The sequence below is a fragment of the Cryptomeria japonica genome, chromosome 3 (genome assembly GCF_030272615.1).
Source record: "Cryptomeria japonica chromosome 3, Sugi_1.0, whole genome shotgun sequence".
Lineage (NCBI taxonomy): Eukaryota > Viridiplantae > Streptophyta > Pinopsida > Cupressales > Cupressaceae > Cryptomeria > Cryptomeria japonica.
In genome coordinates this window covers 247679434-247704698 of record NC_081407.1, presented here as the reverse complement: position 1 = coordinate 247704698, position 25265 = coordinate 247679434, and the positions used below count along the sequence as shown (strand labels likewise).

General features: G+C 32.6%; 1 protein-coding gene across 1 annotated transcript; it reads left to right on the top strand.

The window, feature by feature from the left end:
• Positions 1–5578: 5578 nt before the first annotated feature.
• LOC131037199 (brassinosteroid-responsive RING protein 1-like) lies at positions 5579–6028 on the top strand. Its single transcript, XM_057969268.2, has one exon. It carries the CDS (start codon positions 5579–5581, stop codon positions 6026–6028), a length of 450 nt encoding a protein of 149 aa, XP_057825251.2.
• Positions 6029–25265: the final 19237 nt, after the last annotated feature.

Sequence of the window (25265 nt, the reverse complement as noted above, 5' to 3'; positions counted from 1 at the left end):
ATTCGTTTGGACCATGTTAGAGTTTATTATCACAATGAAAGATTGGGATCTCGATAGTTTTGTAACATGAATAAAAGATATGAAAACAAAGCTAAAAAGAACACTTTCATATATAAAAAAAATTAAAATTAAAATTAAATATATATATATATATAATATCAGTCATATATAAAAGTTGAAAGTAAAATGCTAATGTAATAGCCAAGAGTGGATAGAGCACGAGAAAAGGATATCAAAACAAATCTCACAATCCTTAATAGAAAAAGAAACAAGAATGTGAAAGCATTGAAGCAAAGGGCAATAGAGAGGTTCAAAGCTGAAAAATTGATGGAAATATCATAAATTTCAGATTTGAAACTTAGAAATATCATAATTCTAATAAATTTTGTCTTATGATTTTGGATTTGACCCTATGCAAGGTAAAACTCTACTTCGTTGCTCACACAAATAATCTTTGTCTATTCTACTAATTTTTCTAATTTAGGAGATACTTCAATATATAGAAATACCTTGGATAGGCTATCATTTTGTCCAAAGGAGACAAGTTCAACTAGGTTGAGAAGGTCATCCCTTAGAGATGTAAGTAGATTCTTTACTCTATTTAAAGCACCAAATCCAAGTGTGATGCAATTAACTATTCCTACAATGCTAGAGGATGAGAGAGAATGCTTGAGAAGATTCCTAATGAAATGAATATAATTAAATCCCTTTAAATACTACCATATAGCATTAAATTTTGTGAAAGTTGTGCTTATCAATTTAAGATTTGCAAATAAAAGAGACCATTAATCAATTTTAAAATTTCAAAAATAAAATATGAAAGTAAATGACCACAAAATTAGATATAAGAAACAAACAACTATAGATAAAACTGCGTGCATGAGTAAGACATGGATCAGAATACAAAATTAAGACCTGTATCAAATTGCATGAAACACCTATGAGTGATAGGTAAAAGAAATATTATACACATTTGCTCAGAATAAATTAAAAAATCAAGTCAACATTTACTTGGTCCTTTAAAAGAATTCCCTAAAATACTTTGATAATTCTTTGGAATGAGGGAAAGAACATTGAATTGTACGTAAAGGAATAGTCTACCTAAGGACGTCCCGAAAAAGCCAGAGCACGCTGTATTCACAATGTTAGAAAAAGCAGATCATTTCACATTTTATCATACATTTATGTGCACAACTGAAGCGGCCTATTTTCTGGAAGATTCCTCCGCCATGGGATTTCCTGTAAATTGCCGTAATATCCAGCGAACCCCCAGAGGATGAGATTTATTTGTGAAATGTTGCAGAGAAGTTGATCATTTCATGAGGGTTAGATTGTTGTATTTATGTACAACTTAAAATTAGGTTTGTCAGTCCACACTATTTTTATACTTAGAGCATAAATTATGGGGGAATGAATATGGCCTTCACCAACCCTTATGATGTAGCCAAAAGCCTTAATAACAAGCATTTAGAGACAAAGAAAGCGGGAAACACCATTTTATGGATCTCAAAAGCCCTAAACCATTGAAAAAAATTATATTAATGAAAATGTAGACTAAATTATATTAATGAAAATGTAGACTAAAGCATCTACGAAAAGATTTGAGAACTAATAAAAAAGAAATGTCTAAATCTTAGAGATTCAATAATAGAAAGAATACGCAATCACTGAATGCTATTTTAAGTTTTCTTAAAATCCAAGAAGTGAGGAATATGATGCATTATCAAGAAGTTTCAACCCTCTCTATGCCTTCCTAAATGCATATGATATTATCAAGAATGTGTCATCTCTTAATAAAATTCATCATCTTGGACACATAATGGAAGGAAGAAGATGGTGGATGGAAATCATCACCTATGGCCTTGGCCATTATCTTGTAAAAAGTATTAAGGTTGAAAGTTCAAATTTGTGTCTTGCTTTTACAAATGAAATGGGCAACACTCATCTAATTTTTTAACATGAATAACTAAAATGTAACATATATGTTTTGAATTTTGAAATGATATAAATAAATGAAATATAGATATCTTTAGTGTATTTTATGTTTACGTCTTTATATAAAAAGTTATTTGAATGTATTTTTGTGAACTTGATGCTAAAATTTAGTTGCTAATAAAATGTTAAAAACCTAATTTTAAGTGGGATGTCACTTCTTATATAATAGATTTCATTTTTTTCGTTCATTTTTTTTTTAAATGGGAAGTCTATTAATAAATTTCACATGTACCAATAGTTGTCGACTCGTACTCCAAGTACTTAGAATTCGTAGACGTTAATTGGAGTTGTCAAACTTTATTGGGACCCATAGCGCACAACTATTGATGCATTTGTGCATAAGTATTGACAGTTTTTGAGGTGGTTGTAGAGCATGGTTATTGAGGCATCTTTAAGTAGGTATTGGGCAACACTTTGAAATGACCACTTTTTAACTCTTGGGCGCATAATTGATCCCACATTGTGTGTTGTTACTACTCAGAAGCAGAACAATAGTTATAAGTAGTTAAGTCGCATAAAAAGACAACAAAGAAAAAATGTTTAAATATGATGTATCGTTTAGGATCTATGGGTACGCAAACTTAGCTATAATGGCTATTGGTATGCTTCCCCTATCCCTTCGGAATTTTTAATTAAGTTTACCATTTTATCACAAAGAGACAAGTTCAACTAGGTTGAAAAGATCAGCTTATAGAACATAAGTAGATTCTTTACTCTTTTTAAAGTACCAAATCAAGTGTGTTGTAGATAATTGTTCCTTTAATGTTCTAGGATGACAGAGAATGCTTGAGATGAAGTCAATTGACCAAATTAGAATATTGAATTTTTTTAAATAAAAGATCAAAATCTATAACTAAATAATGAAGGAACTAAACTGATAAATATGATTAGAATAAAATTAAGACATGTATCAAATTATGAATGATAGGGAAGCATGCTAGTAGTTGTTATAGCTAACTTCATGCATCTAGAGATTCTAAACAAAACATTGGATTACTACATTTTTTTTGTTATCTCCATATGCGACTTAATTGCTTATAGCTATTGTTTTGCTTTTGGGTAGTAACAACATACATTGTGGGATATGTTATGTCCGCAAGCATCAAAAAGTGGTCATTTCAACATGTTGCCTGATACCTACTTAAAGATGCCCTAATAACCGTGCACTACAACCACCTCAAAAATTGCCAATACCTATTTAGAAATGTCCCAATAGTCATGCGCTATGGATACCAATAAAGTTGAACAACTCCTTCAATTAAAGTCTATAAATTCTAATTAATGAACGTAGAAATGAATAGCTATTGATACATGTGAAATTTATTAATAAGTTTTTATTAATTATGTCGAAGGCATACCCTATATGAAGTTTTGAACTTACTTATTGAAATCAATGGTTCAAGATTGACCAGACGGATGCAATACGATTGAATTGATCTCAAACACATGTTTACATTAATATTAATTTAAAAGAAAAAATGATAACAAACTAAAAATATATATTTTAATATGATTAATTAGAAAAAGAATGTGTACAAAAGAAAAATCTACCATTTTCTTCTTTTAATAATAATATCTTTTAATGGTATCTTCTTTTATTTGAATATTCCATATTTTTTCGAAATTTTAAAACTGAAAAAGACAAATTTTTTTAATTTTAAATTAGCTATTTTTTCTACTTTTTTAAATGATTGATTTTTTATTAAGTGAAAATCTTATTTTAATTATTTATTTTAGTGAAATTACAAATAATAATTCATAATTATTAGTTCAATTCATTTAATTATATCTGTTTGTCTTATTAAAATTAATTATTTTAGAATACTTATTTTTGAATTATAAGTCTTTTATTTCTATCTTCTTTTGATAAGTATATATTTTAATTTAATCTTCTTTTGTTAAGATATTCTATCTTATTTTTTATTAAATTATTCTAATCATCATCTTCTTCTTTTAAAGTTTAATATTAAGCTAAAATTTAAATTTAATTAATTTTTGTCTTATGAAGTTACAAACAATAATTTTAAAAGATAATAGAATTAATTTGATTTATACATTTATCTTATTAATTTTTAATTTATTGTAGAATAATTATCCTTACATTTTTATTTTGATATCTCTCTCCAACTCATAAACACGCATTCCTTGTTTCTCTCTCCCTTTCTATATCTCTATCTCTCTCCCTATCCCTCTTCATTTCTTTATATTTCCCTCTCTCTCTCTCTCTCTCTCCCACACACACACAAACACATTTCTCCCTATCTCTCCCTCACCCATTTCCTCTAAATCCCACTATCCATCTCTTTATCACTACCTCTCTCTCTCCCTTTCTCTTGTATATATCTATCTCTTGCTCCTCTTCCAATATATGTCTATCTCTTCCTCTATCTCCCATATTTCTCTCCCCCTCCCTTCATATCTATTTGTCTATCTGTAGTTCTCTCTATATATCTATATATCAATTTGTGTATCTCTCACTATCTCTCTAGGTCTCCTTATATCTCTATATCTATATCACTCTATCTCACTATCTCACTATCTCATTATCTCTCCATATTCCTCTATAGACCTCTTTATCCCACTATCTTTATATCTTTATCTCACTCTACATCTCTTTATCTCTCTATATATTTTATCCTCTTCCTTTCTCACTCTATCTTCCTTTCTACCTCTATCTTTCTCTCCCCCCTCTATCTATTTACATGCTGCCCTCTATATATGCATCTCTCTCCCTCTCTCTAATCCTATCTCCTCTCTCTTTTTTTCACTCCACATCTCTCCTTTTCTCCATCTTTCTCTCCTTTTTCTCTATCTTTATCTCTATATATATCTCTATATTTATCTTTTTACCCCTCTCTCTTTCTCTCTTGCTTTCCCCCCCTCTACCTCTCTTTCCCTCTCACCCGATTGTAAACATAACATGAGCCTGTTGGTTATGAAACTTGATTATCTTCCTAATTGAAAAGTTTTATTTCAATTATAATTGGAACCTTGTAAAAGGATGCAAAGTGGATTTGAAACTGTCACTTCTCCATTGAGACCTTTGTTGCACAAACAACATTATTTTCTAAATTTGCCCTAACAATTGATCTCATGCACTACACAAATTTATGCAAAAAATTGACCAAAATTTACATTAATTGACCTTCTACACCTCTTCCGCATACCCATTGCACACTAAGATGTAATTGCTAGTTATAATTTTTTGATTTCTTTAAAATTAGTAATGAGAAGATTAGGTGAGAACGATAGACATACACGGTAAAAGATAAATGATGCTCTTCTCTATACACATTTCCTTAGAATAAAAAAAAATCAAAGTAAACATTTACTAGGTAAGCTGAAAATACTAGAATAATTGCTGCTTTGGAATGAGAGCAAGAACATTGAATTGTTCGAAAAGGAATAGTCTGCCTATGGACGTCCCGAAAAAAGCCAGAGTACGTTATATTCACAATGTTTAACGAACAATACCCTCTGTTTTTTTTATCTTTCTCTATAAGTAAAAGCAGATCTTCTAACATTTTATCATACATTTCTGTGTACAATTGAAGTGGCATATTTTCTGAAGGATTCCTCTGCCATGGGATTTCCTGTAAATTGCCGTAATATCGCTATACCCAGAGTTCTGCTCTACTTGGCATCAGCCATGTTGTATATAAAGACTGGATTTTGTTGCTTTCTTTCTGCTCTTGGCCTCAGCGAACCCCCAGAGGATGAGATCTATTTGTGGCAAGAACTACAACAAATTCCCTCTGACATTTCTGCATCTTCTTCAGGTGAGATGATTAAAAATATATTGCCTATCATTACATTTAGAAATGTTGCAGACAAGTTTGCTAAGATTTCTGAGGATTTTGTGTGCGCGATATGCTTGAGATCTTTTGAAGAAAATGACGAAATCCGAGAGCTTTACAATTGCTGCCACATATTTCATAGAAATTGTTTGGATAAATGGATTGATAGCCATCAGGATACCTGCCCTTTCTGCAGATGCCCTCTGCTTCCACCGATTGAACGTGTTTATAAATGATGTGAGAATGCACATATAGCAGATTATAACATTTTGAATCACTCACGTTATGGGATCTAATCTATCACATTCATTCATCTATGAATCGAATCTGACTCAAATGTTTATGCAGATGAATACTTTCCAAAATAATGATTAGAATATTTTGTTTCTGTGCATTTCAAGATTTCATTTACTTCTTCTACCAGTCATTTTATGCTATTTGCTATCATATTGGTAAAAAGTTCTATAATATCAAGTGTGCAATAAAGTATTGTTGTATACATTTGAACAGAACTTGGCTTAAACAACATATTCTTAAGGTTTTATTTGTTTAGGTGATTCATTTGAACTTAGAAAGTCAGACTTATAAGTAGGTTGTAGATTAGAGAAGTTAGTATAATTTCATATAAACCTCCTAAGCAAGTCAAATCTTAAAGTGTGATATTGAAGTCCATTTAAATTCATGAAATTCATCCATGAATCTGATCTGACCCAAATGTTCCTGCAGATGAATGCTTTTCAAAATTATGGTTAGATTGTTATGTTCTTGTGCATTCTTATAATTTTATTTACTCTTCCATGGATTGAAAAACAATGTTGATTCTCAATTGTAAAACTAGAATCAAAGAGTGTTGGTTGATTGGATCAGTCATTTTATGCTATTTGATATCATGTTGGTTGATTGGATCAGTCATTTTATGCTATTTTGCAAAGAAGAAAGATAGCAAACTACGCCCTAAAAAAAAAGTTCTTCTATAATATCAAGTGTGCAATAAAGTATTGTTGTATACATTTAAATAGTTTGGCTTAAACAACATGCTCTAAGCTTTTATTTGTTTAGGTGGTTCATTTGAACTTAGAGAGTCGGACTTATAGGTGGGTCATATTGGAAAAGTTATTGTAATTTCAAATGAGTCACCTAAACAAGTCAAATCTTAAAGTATGATATTTAAGTCTATTTAAATAATAAATACATATTTCTGCAAAAAATTACTGTTTTTTTATTAAAAGAGATCATTTTGGTGTCTAACAAAGATCCAAAGTGGCAACTCATGGAATGGGTATGATAGGTTATCAATAAGTATACATATGCTTCAAACAAAGTTTGGAATCTTACTTATTTGGTCTTTTTTTTTGTTACAAAGTTAATTATTAGTGTTGGTGATTCCAAGGTATGGTTCACTAATTTTAATGGGTTTGGAGGTTGGATTTTTACTACCCATGATGCTCTAACCTCCTTTACTAGTTGAAGGGCCTATATATTGAATGCAGGCTTGGGAGGCAATCATTTATGTAAAATGGAAGATACTTGTGTGAATCTCCACATACTCATAAAAGTTTGAGGTCAAATCTAGACCTCAACACAAACCTTTTGGTACATCTAACTAGAAATATTTTTTGGGATGATAGTAAATAAAATGTTGTAATAGTTACATAATTTATTAGATAGGCCGAAACTCAATAAGGAACAAGGAGACTTGCAAGCTCTACCTAGACAAAAATATTTAGTGATACTTGTTAATAGACTTTAACAGTTTGGGTCCAACAAAAAAGATAACACTAAAAGAGTAAGTCTCATAAATTAATAGTTGAACTAACTGGGGAGCATTTGGACCTGCTGGGAGCATTAAATAATAACAAGAAAAGGTTGATCTTAGTGAGCTTATGAATCCTGTTGAGCTTAATCCATAGGACTTTTAAGAAAATTTGATCTAAATCTAAATACACCATTAGATTGTAGTTTTTATAATATTTATTATGCCGTAGGCATTTCCTATCTGAAGTTGAGCAGCTGACTTTGAGCATTGATGGTGTAGATTGTTTGAGAAGGGATGCGAGATGATTAAACCTATCCCAATCGTTGAATTTCCACTATTTTTTATTCGTCGGTTTGTTGGTTTTTTGCATTCATTCTTCCTTGCAATGATTTTGAATAGTGGCAGTATTCGCTACTTTGATCGCTCACATGAGATACACTTGCTGATGTTATCCCATTTTCTGCCTTGAAGCTCTGACCTACCAATTGTATTTGCTTGAAAGATTCTATACCTTTTCAACAAATCAATTTTGTGCATATTCTGAAATTCTGGTAGTTCATGAGAACACGTCTTTTCTCTATGGATTTTGTCCAACTTTTGTGCCTCCTGAATGTTCCCACATATTTTCTCCATCTTCTAATGACTTTTTTTCTATCTGTTTGAGTTGATGTACACCCATACTACCTACTTGCATCTAGTCGATTTAGGAGAAAATGAAGCCACAAGTACTTGAGAAAAATCATAATTGAACAGGATAAAATTTCTGGGAAAGTGCAGTCTAGCTAGAAAAGAGAGAAGTTGAGAATCAACAATTAACATGAGATAGCCTAAATTTGTTGGCAAACCCCTTGCCCCAACTCTAGGTAATGATTATCCTTTTCAACATACTGGTATGCATATCCTCATTGCCGATCCTTGCTTCTATATACTGGTTTTGCATAAATAATAAACAAAATGAACTTGTCAGGGCCATTTCCCATGCCTCATTAATGGCAAGGTACCTTTTTCACTCTTAATTGCCATGCTATCTTCTATCTCTCTCCCAACAACTTCTGGGTGTTTTATTTAATGGGAGCATGAATTTTTATTCTGACTGGTAATTAAATTGCTACTTCCGTAATTAAATAGCTACCCCTGTGGTTAGGGATGTGACACTAAGTTTCCTTTGAATTCAATTGTTGTTGGTCTCCTTCCTTTAATTGTTATTGTTTCCTTTTGAACTTGAATCATTTTAGCAATCATAATTCATTCGGTCAAATCAAGTTCTTCATTAACACTATTTTGAATGGCTATTTCCATAAACTCGTACAATTTCATATCATTATCTTTCAAGTTTTTAGGCATGTTCAATTTTATTTGTCTTTATGGTTGATGCTCTGCAAAAAAGATTAGAAAATCTGTTTGATGGCAACACACACAAGAGCACAAGAAACAAACGTTAGTGTTAGCAACAAAAGATTATCCTAAACAGGCATATCAAGAGAGCTATTAAGCATGAAATAGAAAGCATATAACATAGAATAAAATAGCTAATCAAGATGCTCATAGTTGCTCCTCCCTTGTTTCTCTCCTCTCCAAATCCCAAATGACTGTAGCTCTCAGCTTTTAGCACTAGCCATGGATGTCATATGGAGATTCAAGATAGTTGAATATGATAAGAAAATGCTATGCAAGTGTAGATAGTGATGCTATGAGAAAGCTCTATGCTAATGTCAGTATAACAACAATACTCTAATGCTTCCTTTTTTGCTTGAGGAGAAGGGTTCTATTTATAGAAGAAATGGGGAAATGAAGGGTTAAGATTGAGCAATCTTAACAAGGGTTAGGATTGAAAGATATTCAATCCATGTGAGACTTTCAACCCAATCCCATGTTGACAAGTGTCACAATGAGGAGGCTTGAGAGGAGAGATAAGGAGCATTAAATGTTTGAGGGGACATGATGGTTACCCTAGTCAAAGAAATAAATGCTTTGAAGAGACACATGGGTTACATGAGGGTTAAGTTAGGGGTCAAAGTCCTTAACCATGGATGCAAGTGGAATTAACCATTAATGGTCATGTAAGAGCCATAAGTGGTTTGGAAGACTTTAGAGGTTAATTTGTTGAACACACAAAGCATTAATTATTTTTCAAAGACTTTGGAGTCTTTGATAAGTGACTCCAATTTGCTTAGGAATGTGACAATATTTAGGGGATGGATTAGGTTAATTAGGAAGGGTTTAGAAGAATCTAGAAGGGGTTTAGGCATGCAAGTGGATTTTGTAGGAAAATGCAACTGGGAGAAATTTTGGTATTTTCAATTAAAATAAAATCATTTATTTCAATAAAATGGTGTAATTTGCATTTGGATAAATATTCAAATAAATATTAATTTATTTAAATGAGAAAAAGGAAGATAAAGCATTAAAATGCTTGAAGACTTTAAGGGAAACCATTAAAGGCTTGAAGACTTTAAGGAAAACCATTAAAGTCTTAAGAAGACTTTAAGGGAAGCCATTAAGTTTGAAGACTTTAAAGCCATCAAGTTTGAAGACTTTAAGGGAAACCATTAAAGGCTTAAGAAGACTATAGAAGGAAGCCATCAAGTTTGAAGACTTTAAAGCCATCAAGTTTGAAGACTTTAAGGGAAACCATTAAAGGTTTCAAGTGGGTGGGGATAAATAGGATTTTAAATAAATAATTTATTTAAAATAGTTGTGCAACTTGTTTTTGTAGGAAAATACAAGTGGGTGGAGGATAAAGGTGATTTAAATAAATTATTTATTTAAAATAATTGTGCAACTTGCATTTGTAGGAAAATGCAAGTGGGTAGAGGATAAAGGTGATTTAAATAAATGTTAATTTATTTAAATGTGAGAGGTGGGATTTTGGGGGATTTAAATAAATATTAATTTATTTAAATGTGAGAGAATATTTAATTAAATAAATATGATTTATTTATTTAATTAATGGTCTAAATTTGGTTAAGTGAATTAAATCAAATAAATTGAATAATTTATTTAATTAATAGGAGAAGAGGGTTAAGATGAATTAATTAAATATTAATTTAATTAATTATTGATTGATGGTTAAATAATCAAATAAATACTAAATATTCATTTTAATTAAGTGGACAGGTTTATGTGATTACAATGGTAACTTCAGATTGATCTATAGGGTTTCTTCAATTAGTGCATCTAAGTAGTCAAGACATTCAAAGTTGAAAGAAGCACTTCCAAATTCAAGTTATGATCTTTTAGTACCCTTAATCCAATTCTTTTGATTGCTTTTGCTACAATATTTTCTTGAGCAGAGAGACCATTCCATGATTTGAACTTCTATCTCTAACTCTTATGATGTTGATTCAGGCTTCTAATTTTTCTTGAGCTTGATTAATACATGAATTCAAATTTTGTCTATTGGAAATCTTTTATCATGACATCCTCTAGGCATCTCGTGGCACCATGCCTTATGTTTCTCCAAAGATAATATGTAAATGGAAAATTTTCATGGTGAAGGTCTTGCTTCTAGGTACTTGAAAAAGTCGCATTTCCTAGGAACATGCTTTAAAGGATTGAAAAGATCTATATTCATAGAGACTCTTGCTAAATTGGATAAGGTTCTTTTCTCAGTGGCTTCAACAAGACATATAGAAGTGCCAATCTTATTTAGAGTAGTTTTAATAAAATAAATTAATTGGTTACAATCTAATGATATCAAAATTTCACAATCCATAATTTTGATCACTATTGTTTTTTGGATTAAACTATTTAAGAGTTTTTTGCATCGATGATTCAAATGACACAATGAGATCCATCCACTATTGTTTCTAGATTAGACTATGCGAGATTTTTTGACATCAATGTTTAAGATAACACTCTCACACAATCTAATTAAAAAACAATAGCAACCATGACTACAACCTTCTTATAGACTAGATTAAATTGGTCCATTTTTCAAAAGCTAGGTTATAACAACTATGGAGGTTCATAAATCTCACAAATGTGAAAACTATTTTTGTCTGATTATAATCTAGCTTGATTTCATACAATTTCTTTGATTCAATTCCTTCCTCATTGAAGATAGAAACAATCAACTTTTTTAGATTATTCTCATCATGTTATCCCCATAGAAATTCATCACCTACTTACAACAATCTAATAGTGTAGTGCACATGAAAAGAGAGATAAATCCAATAGTCCCAACAATCCAACAATGCAATGTAGAAGAAAAGGACTTTATCAAAAGAACAAATCCCTTCTCACTTTTTCTCTCCACTATTTATTCTCTTAGCTCCTACTCCAAATAAATTTTGAGCTGAAATGGAAGGTAGAAAATATAGAAAATGATGTGTTTGATTCTCCTATCTCTAATTTTTAGTTTAGGCATATAGGCATACATTCTTATCTAGCACAAATAACAACAAATAGCCTTCTATGTCCAAAGTTTCATTATCCCACACAAGTTCAAGAGTGGGAGCCTGCTACTGTTAATTCTATTGTATAGGTGGTCCCTTGAAATTCAAAGAGTATATTTATTACATTTAAAGGCTATTTATTGACCTTTAGGAGTCTTTTTCATGAGGCTAAGGCTATTTGTGTAGGTTCCTCTCTCTCCTAAAGAAATGAAATCTATAATTATTCTTGTTTGTTGAAAAACTTTCAACATTTTTGAACTACATATTTCTTCACAATTAAGTGATGTGTGTTTGTCACAATATGCTTAACCCTTAGCATCTTTTCTTCACAACATACACATGTCCTATGAATATAAATATGATAAACTTGATGGATATTTCAAATTATTTTGGCATTTCCTCTACAAATTCCTTGCACATTCTTTCACTCCTTCAACAAAAGATGATATCATCAACATATACAACTACAAACAACTGATAATCATCTTCTATTTTGATATATAGTTTTCAATTTGCAACACCTCTTTTGAATCCTTGTTGTAACAAGTATGAATCCAATCTAGCATACCAAGCTCTATCTATTTTAAACCATAACTATATCTATTTGCCTCTCTATCTTTACCTCTCCATGTTTTTTCTTCCATCTCTCTCTCTCTCTCTCTCTCTCTCTCTCTCTCTCTCTCTCTCTCTCTCTCTCTCTCTCTCTCTCTCTCTCTCTCTCTCTCTCTCTCTCTCTCTCTCTCTCTCTCTCTCTCTCTCTCTCTCTCTCTCTCTCTCTCTCTCTCTCTTCGTCACTCCATCTCTCTCCACCCGTATATCTATTCCTACCAATTGATATCACGTACAACAACTACATGTGAAAAAATATACCAAATTTCTTCCTAATTGACATTCTTAACCTCTTCGACATGCCCAATGCACTCTAAGGTACCATTGCTAGTATAAATAATATATTAAATATTTCAATAAAAAAAATATATTCTATTTACTATAAACTTTTATAACAAAGTTTAAGGCTGAATTCGATACTATCATCATCCTCATTTGCAACAATGATACATTACAGAAGGGCTAGGATACTCCCTATTAGAGTTTTCAAAACCCATTCATCAATGAGAGTTAAGGTGGCACCTTATAAAACCATGCTATTGTATTTGAAATTTGTGACCTTTTTATCATTATGAAATATATTATTGGAGGATGAAACAAATGTAGGAAACAAATCATCCGAAGAAAAACAATCATTGCTAATTGTGACGAACAAATCTAAAGAGTTTTCCTTGGCAATCCACAAAATATGACAGGAAACATGGAAATTTAAATATAGTAGTAACACAAATTGATAGCCTTAATTATGTTACAAAGTTTTAACTGTTTAATGAGTTGGCATAGATATTTAGAGTTTTGTACGATTGTATTACACAAATGTGAATATTATTGTATCATTTTAATAGTATTATGTTTATTTATAATGATTAATCACAAATCACAAGCAAAATAAATGTATAATAAGATTTTTTTTAAGAATTAACTTTAAGATAAAAAAATTAATTGATGTTTTTAAATTTTTCTTATTAGTTTATAAGGCTTCTTAGAAACTATATCATGAAACACAACTGCTGGTTATTGAGGATTCTCTCTATTAGACAAACTAACTCATTTGCAAGGTCTTGGTTGTTTATATGGGTATTACAATTATATTCTTTAGTGGTCTTATTATGAGCATCAATATAGATTTCATATTTATTCATTTGGATCATGTTAGACTTTATTATCACAATGAAAGATTAGGATCTAGATGGTTTTCTGACATGGATAAAAGATATGGAAACAAAGCTTAAAAGCACACTTTTATATTAAAAAAAATTTAAATATTAGTCATATATCAACCTTGAAAGTAAAAAGCTCACAATCTCTAATAGAAAAAGAAACAACAATGTGAAAGCATTGAAGCAAAGGGCAATAAAGAGGTTCGAATTTGAAAAAGTGAGTCAAGATATTATAAATTTCAGATTTGAGACCTAGAAACAAACTAGGTTGTGTAAGATTGGATGGGTTATTAAGAATGCACACAAAAATATTCTTTTTCTTATGATTAATTTAGGTTAATCTTATAATGTGCATACATATAAGCACAAATTAATCTAAGATTAATTTATATCAATTGGGATCAATAATTTTATAATTTACATCTATTAAATTAGAAAAGTAAATACCAAGGAGGGTGGTACCTAACTCTAACTAAATAATGCATGTCAACAATGAAGATTTTAGGATTATAGTAGTGCATGCTAAAAAAATATCACTTTTATATCAAAAAAATATTTTAGATTTGTGTGAATCTTCTACTTTATTACAAGTCAAACCTAACTATTTGGATTAGGTCTTTTATTGCAATAATGTCTTATGGTTGTGGATTTAACCTTGTACAAGGTAAATCTCTACTCTATTGCTCACATAAATAATCTTCGTTTATTCTACTACATTTTTTGATTTAAGAGCTAGCAAAAATATATAAATGCCTTGGAAAGGTTGTCATTTTGTGACCAAGAGACACGTTCAATTAATTTGAAAAATTCAACCCCTACAAATGTGAGTGGATTTGACCCTATGCAAGGTAAAACTCTACTTTGTTGCTCACGCAAATAATCTTTGTCTATTTACTACTTTTGCTAATTTAAGAGCTACCCAATAAAAAAAATCTTGAAAAGGTTGCCATTATGTCTCAAGGAAACAAGTTCAATGGGTTGAAATGGTTAGCCCCTAGAAATATAAGTAGATTGTTTACTCTTTTTAGAGCACCAAATTTATGTGTGTTGTAGTTAACTATTCCTTCAATACTAAAAGATGAGAGAGAACGCTTGAGATGATTGGTGGAGAAATAAAAGTAATTAAATCCCTTTAAATACTACCACATTGCATCAAATTTCTGAATGATGTGCTTAATCAATTTAAAATCTGCAAATAAAAGAGACTATCCATCTGTTTAAAATTTTTAAAAATAAAATATCAAAATCAATGATCACAAAATTATCCTTCAATGATGCAAAAATTAGATCCATCAAGAAAATAAAAAACAACTATATATGAAACTACGTGCATGAATAAGACATGGATCAGAATACAAAATTAAGACATGTATCAAATTGCATGAAATACCCATGAATGATAGGTAAAAGAAATATTATATACATTTGCTCAAAATAAATAAAAGAATCAAAGTTAACTTGGTCCTTTAAAAAATTCCCTAAAAATACTGATAATTCTTTGGAATGAGGGCAACAACATTGAATTGTACATAAAGCAATAGTCTAGCTAAGAACGTCCCGAAAAAAAGTCACAACATTTTCTGGAAGATTTCTCCGCCATGGGATTTCCTGTAAATTGCCGTAATATCACTATAAAGACTGGATTTTGTTGCTTTCTTTCTGCTCTTGGCCTCAGAAGAATCCGAGATCAAATAGGTTGCCTGTCATTACATTTCGAAATGTTGTCTGAGGATTTTGTGTGCGCGATATGCTTGAGATCTTTTAAAGGAGATGACGAAATCCGAGATCAAAGTGTGTTATTAGCCATCACCCATGGCGTTTATAATTAAAGACTGGATTATGTTATTTGACTTCAATCGTTGGGTGGAAAATTGAAATATCAATTTAATGAGGATGACTTACAAATCATGTTTCAGGATTATTTCTTGGTATCAAAAGCAATATTCATCTTAGTAGTGTAACCAAAAGTATCTAAGTAGTTTTTCATATATTGATAAGATGCATACATATAATAATGAGAATGATGAGAATAATGAGAATAATACAGTATAAAAGATAGACCACACTCAATACAAAACATTTATGGATCAAAGTGTCTTATTAGTCAATATATGTAGAAATAGAATAAATCCTTAAGGTAGGGCATCATTCTAGAATACTCATTATGGAGGAAATCATTTCACGATATATCTTCAAAAGATCTTAAATAAATAACATATTCTTAAGCTATCCTTACAATGGTACTTACCTCTTTCATATAGACCTCCTCCTAATAACATAATGGAGGGATAAACCACTAAAATTACTGTAGACACCTAAAAGTTGCACAATGAATTAAGTAAATTTTATTCATTTAATTATCCCTAATTCTTCTAATTATTTAAATTAAGATTTAATTAATATCCCTATTTTTTTTATTTTCATTTTAATCAAATTAAAGATTTGATTAAATCTCCTTCTTTGAGCCTAACCTATTAATTAAACTAAGGTTTGATTACGTACCCTTAGCCATTTAATTAAATAAATCTTATTTGTTTGATTAAAATCTATTTTTCCCCTTTTGATTAAATTCACATTTAATTGAAAATCTCCTTTGCAAATAAATAAATCATTATTTATTTGTGAATAGTCCCCCCACTTGCAAAATCCTAAAAATGCAAGTTGCATCCCTTTTGGCTAAATTAAACCATTATAATTTAACTAAAAATCCTATTTTCCCTCACACACTTGCAAAATCTACATCTCCCACTTGCATCCTAATTTCTTCTAGAAACCCTCTAAACTACCATAATCATGCCTAAATCTCCTAATCATGTCCTTTCCCTAAATTTGGGGAGTCACTTCTCCAAATTTGGAAGAAAGTCTTCAAAATGCATTTACGACTTTATCTATTTCAACAAGTAAACTAGTTTTCGATTAAGGCAAAAATGGATTTTGAAGGGGCCCCAAAACCCTTTACAAAGAAGATTCTAAGAGGTTTAGAATCAAAACAAAAAATCAAGAAGAGACAGGATGCAAAAGATAGAACATTACAAATAGTAGCCAAAGAACTAGCAAAAACCCAATCGGGTGACAATCCAAACATCCATAGAGAGTCCCTTAAGATTTACCTTTAGTGGTACCCTTGTGAGATCGAAGAGTCATGTCAAAAGAGGGAGTGGACGTTTTAGATTTCTTTCCCTTAATAGTAATCCATCCCTCCTCAACCTTGGCAGCAGCATCAGTCCAACCAGTCCAACCCAAACCTAAAACAATGAAATTTTGAGAAAAAGAACCAATAGCATCCACCTTCTCAGGAGCACAAAAGGTCCCACTAGACAAAGAATCAGCATGAATAGAACCAGAAATAGTAGCTCCAACACCACCAAGTGGGGGAGCACCATCTGAGGAATCAACAGGAAGAAGTAGGGACGGCTGACTAACCTCACCAGCTCCTCCACAGGAATCCAAGACTACAGGAGAGGAGACAACAGTAACCGAACCCTCCGCATTAGGAACCTCGTGAAAATCAGTTTTCTTCACAACCATATAATGTTGATTTAAAGCACCTTTCCACCATGAGGCTGACACGATCTTCTTTTCAGTCCATATTGCTTAGTCGCATGACCCGTTTTGAAATATCTTCGACACCTGAAGGGAATCCCTTCATAGTCCAGGGTTTGAACACAACTGCCCTTCGAAGAATTGATAACAATCTCAGTTGGTAGTCCTTTAGAAACATCAAGCTAAACCAAAATGAGAGCAAAGGTAGAATGAAGAAGGTCATTAGATTCATTATCCACCAGCAAGAAATCCCCAAGAGCATTGCCAATTTTCTCATAAACATAATCAGTCCACAAATGTAGGAGAAGATAAGGGAGTCGAACCCACACCAGAATTTTATTAAACGTTTCAGAAAAAAGGGTTGAAATCAGAATGCCAGGACTTAATCATTAAAGGAAAGTTGTCCTTCTAGCAGAAATAATTATCACACAAAATAATCTTTCTATTCTCAGTATGCTCAAATTTTGCAACAAAAAAACCTCTAGCCAAAGGGTAGATGTGAATAGTACCAGAAATGAGCGGCTTGTTGGCATTTGCATGAAGATTTCATTAATGATAATTTATGTTGTCATTGATGTCAATTAACCGGTAATGATATTGTTGATATTGTTGTATTATTGTTACTGAAACTGGCAGGAAGAATTTGTGGAGTGAACCGGTAACCTGTGTAAACCTTATCTATTAATGATGTAACCAGTAAACCTTACCTATTTTTTTTAATAAACCCTAACCGATTAAGTTTAGCGAATTGGTTATATTGGTTTATGATCTGATGATGAGCAGTAATGATTATGACACATATGATTATTGTATGAAGATAATTCCAAAAGATTTTGGCGAGTTGTTGTAACGGTTTTTGTCTAGGGAATCAGCAAATGTATTGCATCTAATGCAAAGCACGTGATGAGTTACTAAGTTTGATGAAGCGGTGATCAAGGAGTGATCAAGGTTTTCTTGATTGATATGCAGAGATTGCTATGTAATCCAACGGTCATACTTGAATCGATTTGTTTGTAATCTCTATGAAAATTAGGTTTTTGTTGTGTTACTGACCTAATTGATTTGTTTATAAAGTCGATGAAGTTTTTTAGTTTAATGAGTTGGCAAAGAGTGAGCACAGATCAGTTGAGTGTGTGGTTGTCGAACTGGATGATATATCTGTAGTTTGAGTAAAGGCAGATAGGAGCATGAAATGGATCTGATCAAGCAAGTGTAGTGGTATTTAGACAAATTATCAAACTTCCATTGTTTTCTAACAATTACAACAGAATTGAAATCCCCTAACCGGGTAAGATCTAACAAGCTTGGTGTTATTCAAATCCTCTAACAAGGTAATCCAATAGCTTGGATTTTCAAATCCTCTACCGAGGTTACTCCTTACAGGGTATTGCTTCTAACAAGGCATTTGTAGTCAATCCCTTAACCAGATGATTCCCAATAGGATCAGTTCTTAACATGACTTTTTGTAAAGATTTAACAGGCTAGGCTCCTAACAAGGTGAACTTCAGAAGAGTTCAGATAGTTATCTTGTGAGTCTCGTCTCACCGTGGTTTTTACCTATTTTGGTTTTCACGTCAAAAATATTTGTGTCAAGTGGTGAATGTTTTTGTGGTTATGTTTTCTTGGTTGATTTACTTAACTACTTAACTATTTTGATAAGTCGTGATAACCAGAAGCATTGAGAAATGAAGAAGTTGTTTACTGTTAATTTATTGTAACAGTAAACTGGTTTATCTTATGAGTTTTTATCTTGACAGAGGTATTACATTATTAGTTTTAAGTTTACTTTGAGAGATTGATTTTTGAGATTAGTGAAGTTTGTATCAGTTTTTCTATCTACTGATTCACCCCCCTTCTCAATAGCTGATCAGATACTTTTTCTTTCAACATACCATGAATTGGTATCAGAGCACTACAGGTCCTCTAAGGTCTTAGCCTAACAACATGAGATAAAGATCTTGGAGATCATGATGAAGAAGGAAGGTCCAAAGTTTAATAGATAGAACTACTGGATATGGAGTGACAAAATGAAAATTTATATCAAGAGTTTGCGAAGCCAGTATTGGGAACATGTTGATACTAAGTATGTTGCACCCACTAGGATGTTGACTGATGATCAAAAGAAAGAGAAACAAGAAAATCATCAAGCATTGGAGGCTATTATCAGTTCTTTGTTTGATGCAGAGTATGTAGATATTCATGGTCTAGAGACTGCATATGAGGTATGGAAAAAACTTGAAGAGATTTATAGCAGTGATGAACATGTTAAGATTGCTAAAGAAGAGAGTCTAAGAGGAAATTTTGATGACATGCAGATGGCTGAAGGTGAGAATATCCAGTAGTATGGTCAAAGGATAAAAGAGATAGTCGGTGAAATTAAGAGTGCAGGAGGTAAAGTGGAAGATGCGACAATGATCAGTAAGTTATCCGAGCTGCAGCTATTCAAGAGCTGAAGTCCATTGACAAAACTAAGGTAACTCTTGACTCCATCATTGGCAAGCTTACTGCTTTTGAATTAAATGGTTATGATGGTAGTGTACAGAAATATGAGTTTGCATTTAGAGCTTCCATTTCTAACCCATCTATGAGGAAAAGTAGAGATGTTAGTCACAGTAATGAATCCAAATCCAGCAGAGAAGTTGATGATGAAGACAATTTAGTTGAGCTTGAAGCATTGTTGGCCAAGCGGTTGCCTAGAGGTACAGGTAAATATATAGGTAAATTACCTTTGAAATGTTTTGCATGCAACAAGATTGGACACATTGCTACTAACTGTCTTAATGGTGATAATGAGCACAAACGAGAGAAATTCAAGAAGTACAAGGGTAAAGGCAAAAGAGATTGTCTTATTGTTGTTGATGGTGGTATCACTGATGAGTAATATAATGGTGATGTTAATGAAGACATTGTGTTTGTAGCCATTATAGAAGAGATGTCAGACCAGAAGTCATTAGTATCCAGGATGGATAACTTTGATGATTGGATCATTGATAGTGGTTGTTCACATCACATGACCGGTGATTGGAGCAAATTTATTTCTCTAAAGGAATTTGATGGTGGAGTTGTAAGATTTGGTAATGACTCACCCTGCATGGTTAAAGGTAAGGGATCTATTTCTCTTAATGGAAAGAGTAGTGCAGATGATGTCTACTGGGTTGAAGGTCTAAAGCACAATCTTTTAAGTGTGGCACAACTCAATGACAGAGGATACCCATTAGAATTGAAAAATGGTATGTGCAAAATCTATGGCAATAAAGGTGAACTGATTGCAACCGGAAAGCAAACTAAAGGTAACTTGTTTCACCTTAATCCTAAAGTCAGTAACTATTTAATTGCAAAGATAGATGATAATTGGCTTTGGCATAGGAGATTTTGTCATATAAACTTTGATAACATTGGGGCGTGTGCACAAAGATGGTGGTCAGAAAAGTGGACACCACCCAAAAAAAATGGAAAAACAAGCAACGCATACGAGGTTTTAAAATTTGAAATTCCCGCATACGCGCTTAGGTTTGTTCTTCCCAAGCCTAGAAAAGGTAGCGCATGCATTCTACACCTAGGAAATTGAGCACGTACGCGCTGCTCATAGGAAAATGAGCGCATACACGCTTATAATCCAAATAAAACCGCATACGCGGTGCCTAGTAAAAAAAGTTTTAAAAAAAAAACTGGGTCTCATTTACCTTGAATAGCGCATTTTTAACTTTGGTTTTTCCCCATTTCATCTCCTAAACCACAAACGGGGTGCTAGATTTGTCCTCCAAGCTATGGATCAAGGTTAGTTTTTGTTTATTTTTGTCTTTCTTTCTGGTTTATGCAATTTGTTTTACATTTTGAATTTAATTTCATTAATTTTGATTAGGTTTTTTCATTTTTTGTTTCAAAAACCATATTCTTCTAATCCAGAACAAGAACAACCAAATGCACCTGAAAACCCACAAGAACAACCAAATGCACCTCCTGAAAACCCACAAGAACAACCAAATGCACCTCCTGAAAACACACAAGAACAACCCCCAATTCCTCCTTTTGACCGCACACCCGAAACACGGGAAGAATTAATTAATCAGTTAGGACAAAATACGTCTAAAATCAATAGACTGGTTGCTAAATTGAAAACTTCTGAACTTAACCATCATCAATCTCTCACCACTAGCCTAGAAACATTAGCTAGTGGTGCCATAGCTGTTTACATAGAAATTACCAAATGGGGAAGCTTTAGGGATAGGTGTCGTCAATTCTATGCCAATGGGCTATCATACGATGGAGTAAAAAACAAAAATATTACTAAACAACAAATATGTGCCCTTTTTGTTGATCCCAAAACTGGTCAGTCATTACCTCTTAATGCAAAGAGGTTTCCCATACATTGGTGTACCAATGTGCAGATGAAGAATATTTTTTGGGAGAGGTGGTGGATGGTCTTTGATGATCCACCTTGTAATAATTATGAGGTGCCATTATATTTTTTGAGAAAAATATATTGTGAGTTTGTGCTCAATGTGTGGCCAAACTATTTTGACATGAGAGAGTTTCATGGTAGAGGTGGTGGCTCTGCCCAAGATAGACCTGGAGCCCATAGGCGATTAGCCATAGAGAGTCGTCGCCCCCTAGCACCCAAACCCAAGGTGCATCATGTTGTCCCATTAGAGCTGAAAGAGTCGATGGAGTTACAGACTCTTCAGGCGGCCACAACATTGACTGGTGCCATCATCTAGCATGAGACATCATTAGCACACCCTATTGTATTGGATGATGAGCTATTAGAGGACAACAGAGAGCCCATCCAGCATATGTGTGTCAGTTGCTCAGGGATATGCTCAGGGATAGATGATGCAGCCAGTGCAAATGGATCCTTATATCATCTGTGCACAATTTGTGGTTGTAGATGTCAGGCTCAAACAGTTGAGGATGTCGTGCTAACAGATGAGTTGATGGACATGGTGTTTGCCCATGAGCCACAGACATAGGTGTGTTCGTTTGAATTCATAACATTTTATTTATCAGTCACTTTAAATTTGTAATTACATAAATAAATTTTTATTTATACATCGATTTAAATTGAGACAAATAATATGCATTTCAAGATGCAGCAGCGGTATCCCATACACCTCCCCCAGTTACTATAGTTGCAACTTCGATGCCTGAGGTATAAATTTTGTAACAAGTTAAAATAGAATAGTACACTTTGAATTCAAAAAAATACAAGATATACTTATTATCATTAATGCTTGGTCCAATTTTTGGTTTGTACGTGTTGACAGGGGACGAAATGTCCCAGATTGATGACATCACGCTCTCGGTGATCGATTTTGGCTTACAAGGCTATACAGTATCATATTTTGTACAACTCTTTTTATGTATTGTTTTGATGGAATATGCAAGTCATTTCATTTTGGATTTTTAAAATTATGTTTAATTTATTATCTATACTAATATCTCATGTTAATTTTGTTTTTTTAGGGTACCCCCTCTGCGTTTAGGGCTCGTCCTAAGAAAAAGAATTCCTCGAAGATGCCAAAACGTGGGAAGAAGGTAATTGAATACATTTTTAGTTGTACTGTTAGAATATTTAATCTTTACTTAGCTTAGGTTTATTTTTATTTAGTTTAGGATATTGCTTTGGAATTCCTACATGTAATTTGTCCTCTAGTACATGTGTGAGGACAAGTCATTTCTTTTATTTTCCTTTATTAAGGAATATTAGATTTCCTCCATAAGAGGATGTGGACACATGGCACACACATTTTATGAATGGTGGCATTCATAGATTTGGGAGTTACTTTGTAACTCCTCTCCTCATCTCTATTTAAGAGATGCCTCCTCTCTCATTTCTTCTTAATGACAATATTGTAAAGAGCTTCTCTCTCTCTCTCTCTCTCTCTCTCTCTCTCTCTCTCTCTCTCTCTCTCTCTCTCTCTCATTTTTAGGCATTGCCTCATTCATAATATCACAAGGGGTTTTTCTTTGCTTTTCCCCTTTCAAAAGTTCTTGTGCCTCCTTCTTCACATTTGGGTGATGCTCCATGTTTATTGCTTTTCTCTTGGTAACAATTACTTCATCATAAACTTTCTTGGATTAATTTTCCTTTCCTTGCTCTTTTATTTCCTTTCATGGTATCAAAGCAGGTTTCTAATCCTTGTTTTAAGTTAACATTGATGAAGGTTACCATTCTGTGGAGTTCACCTTGTTGGAGGCATTCTTGAGAGGAGAAGAAGTTCTTTTCTAATATTTTCTATTGTGCAGGTTTTGGTTTCAAATTTTTAACTTTTTTTTCAAACTTGTTAACAAGTTTGCCTGCAGGTTTAATCTCCTATTCTAGTTAGTTTTTTTTTATTAAAAAAAGGGCTTTGGAAGGCTTGCTGCCAAAGTTCCTTCTTTCTAGTTTAAATTTAATTATTTTTAAAGTTTTGGAAGGCTTGCCGCCAAAACTTCGGTGCTAACTTCTTTTCCTGCATACTTTAGATTTCATATTCATTTGTTTTGGAAGGCTTGCTGCCAAAACAGTTTCATCATAAAGTTGTTTCTCTGATTCATATTGCAGGTTCTCACATTTTGTTTACTTGCAAGATTTTTTTGATTAAAAAAAAAAGAAATTTAAGCTTCCTTGCAGGGTTTTGTTATCAAATTTTCTCAGTTTCTAACCTCATTCTCAGAATACTAACTCTTTTTTTAATATCTATTGATCTATTTCAATCTTTGTTTGTGCTTATTTCAGCCTGGTTTACTTTACATAATAAATCTTACATTTTTTGTGTATCTAGAAACCATTTCGTTTTCAGTAGCTCTTGAGTGCGTCTATAAGTCCTGTTTACAATTCTGGGTAAGCTTGGCTTACATTCTTGTGTGGGTTAAGTTTGCATTCACTGCTGGAATTTGCAGCGTATTGATAATCAACACCAAAAATTGTTTACCCCTGCACAAGTTCTGTTTTTTGCATGTATTTATTGTGACAACTCGAATGCTTGTCTGCAAAGTTATTATAAAAAAAAAAAAAACAGTCCTTGTTCTATTTGTCAAAGTTTTGTATTCTGAAAGAAATTTTTTTAAGTTAGTTACCTTAATACGATACAATTTTTTTTAAGGGCATATAGGTTCATGAACAATCAATTAATATAAAAAAAACCCTCACTATGAACAAAATGTTTTATGTGCTCATGAACCTGAGCAATATAACACATTCACACATATAAATCGAAACCTTGCATATCATAAGAAATTTGATTTTATCACTGCAGATAACAGTTAAATTAAACACCACATTGCTTATTTAAAAGAGGCTCGGATACTTTGATCTATTCCTGGAAATCGTTCAACATTATTAATAGCTAGTAGTCTCAATATTTCCCATTTCTTGAGGGTATCCACAAAACATGTAAGTTAACCTCAAAAAAAGCTACGGACTTTGTTTCCAACCTAAGGATTTCTTAGGGATTTTGTTTCCCACTTCAGTCCTCCACTCTACCAATTTTTTTTCAGGCTTTCGAACCATTGCCCATACACAACTCAATTATCAGCCCCCAACTGTGGTTCCTGGAGGCGATCTTGCCAAGGTTCAGAGGGCAGTTTGCATGATATCCAATTCCACCAGCGTTGCTGCAGTCTTCTCCACCTTTTAAAAACTTTCTTTGTCTTTCCCAGCAACAAAGACTTGATATTTCTCCATCTCTGGTACTTGTAATCATCAATTGCGTTGCATGTATCCGTGAGACAACATCTGGTTGAGGCATTTCACCAAAGAGTTCCATACCCTCGGCCGAGTGGGAAAGAGCTGGTGGGACTCGAACCCAGGCTGCCAAACCCTAAAGCCAGTTAAGAGCGCCTCTAGCCTCTGTCAAGCCTGCCCATGCATGTTTGTAATGTTGCTTATCTGTAAATCCTTCCAGAACGTCTGTGTATTCCCTGCAACTTTGTTTTTTTCTATTTTAACGTCTCTGCACCTCTGCATAGTAACGCCATTTAATATATACAAAAATTTTAGATAGTTTATTAACTTTTAAAAAAAGTT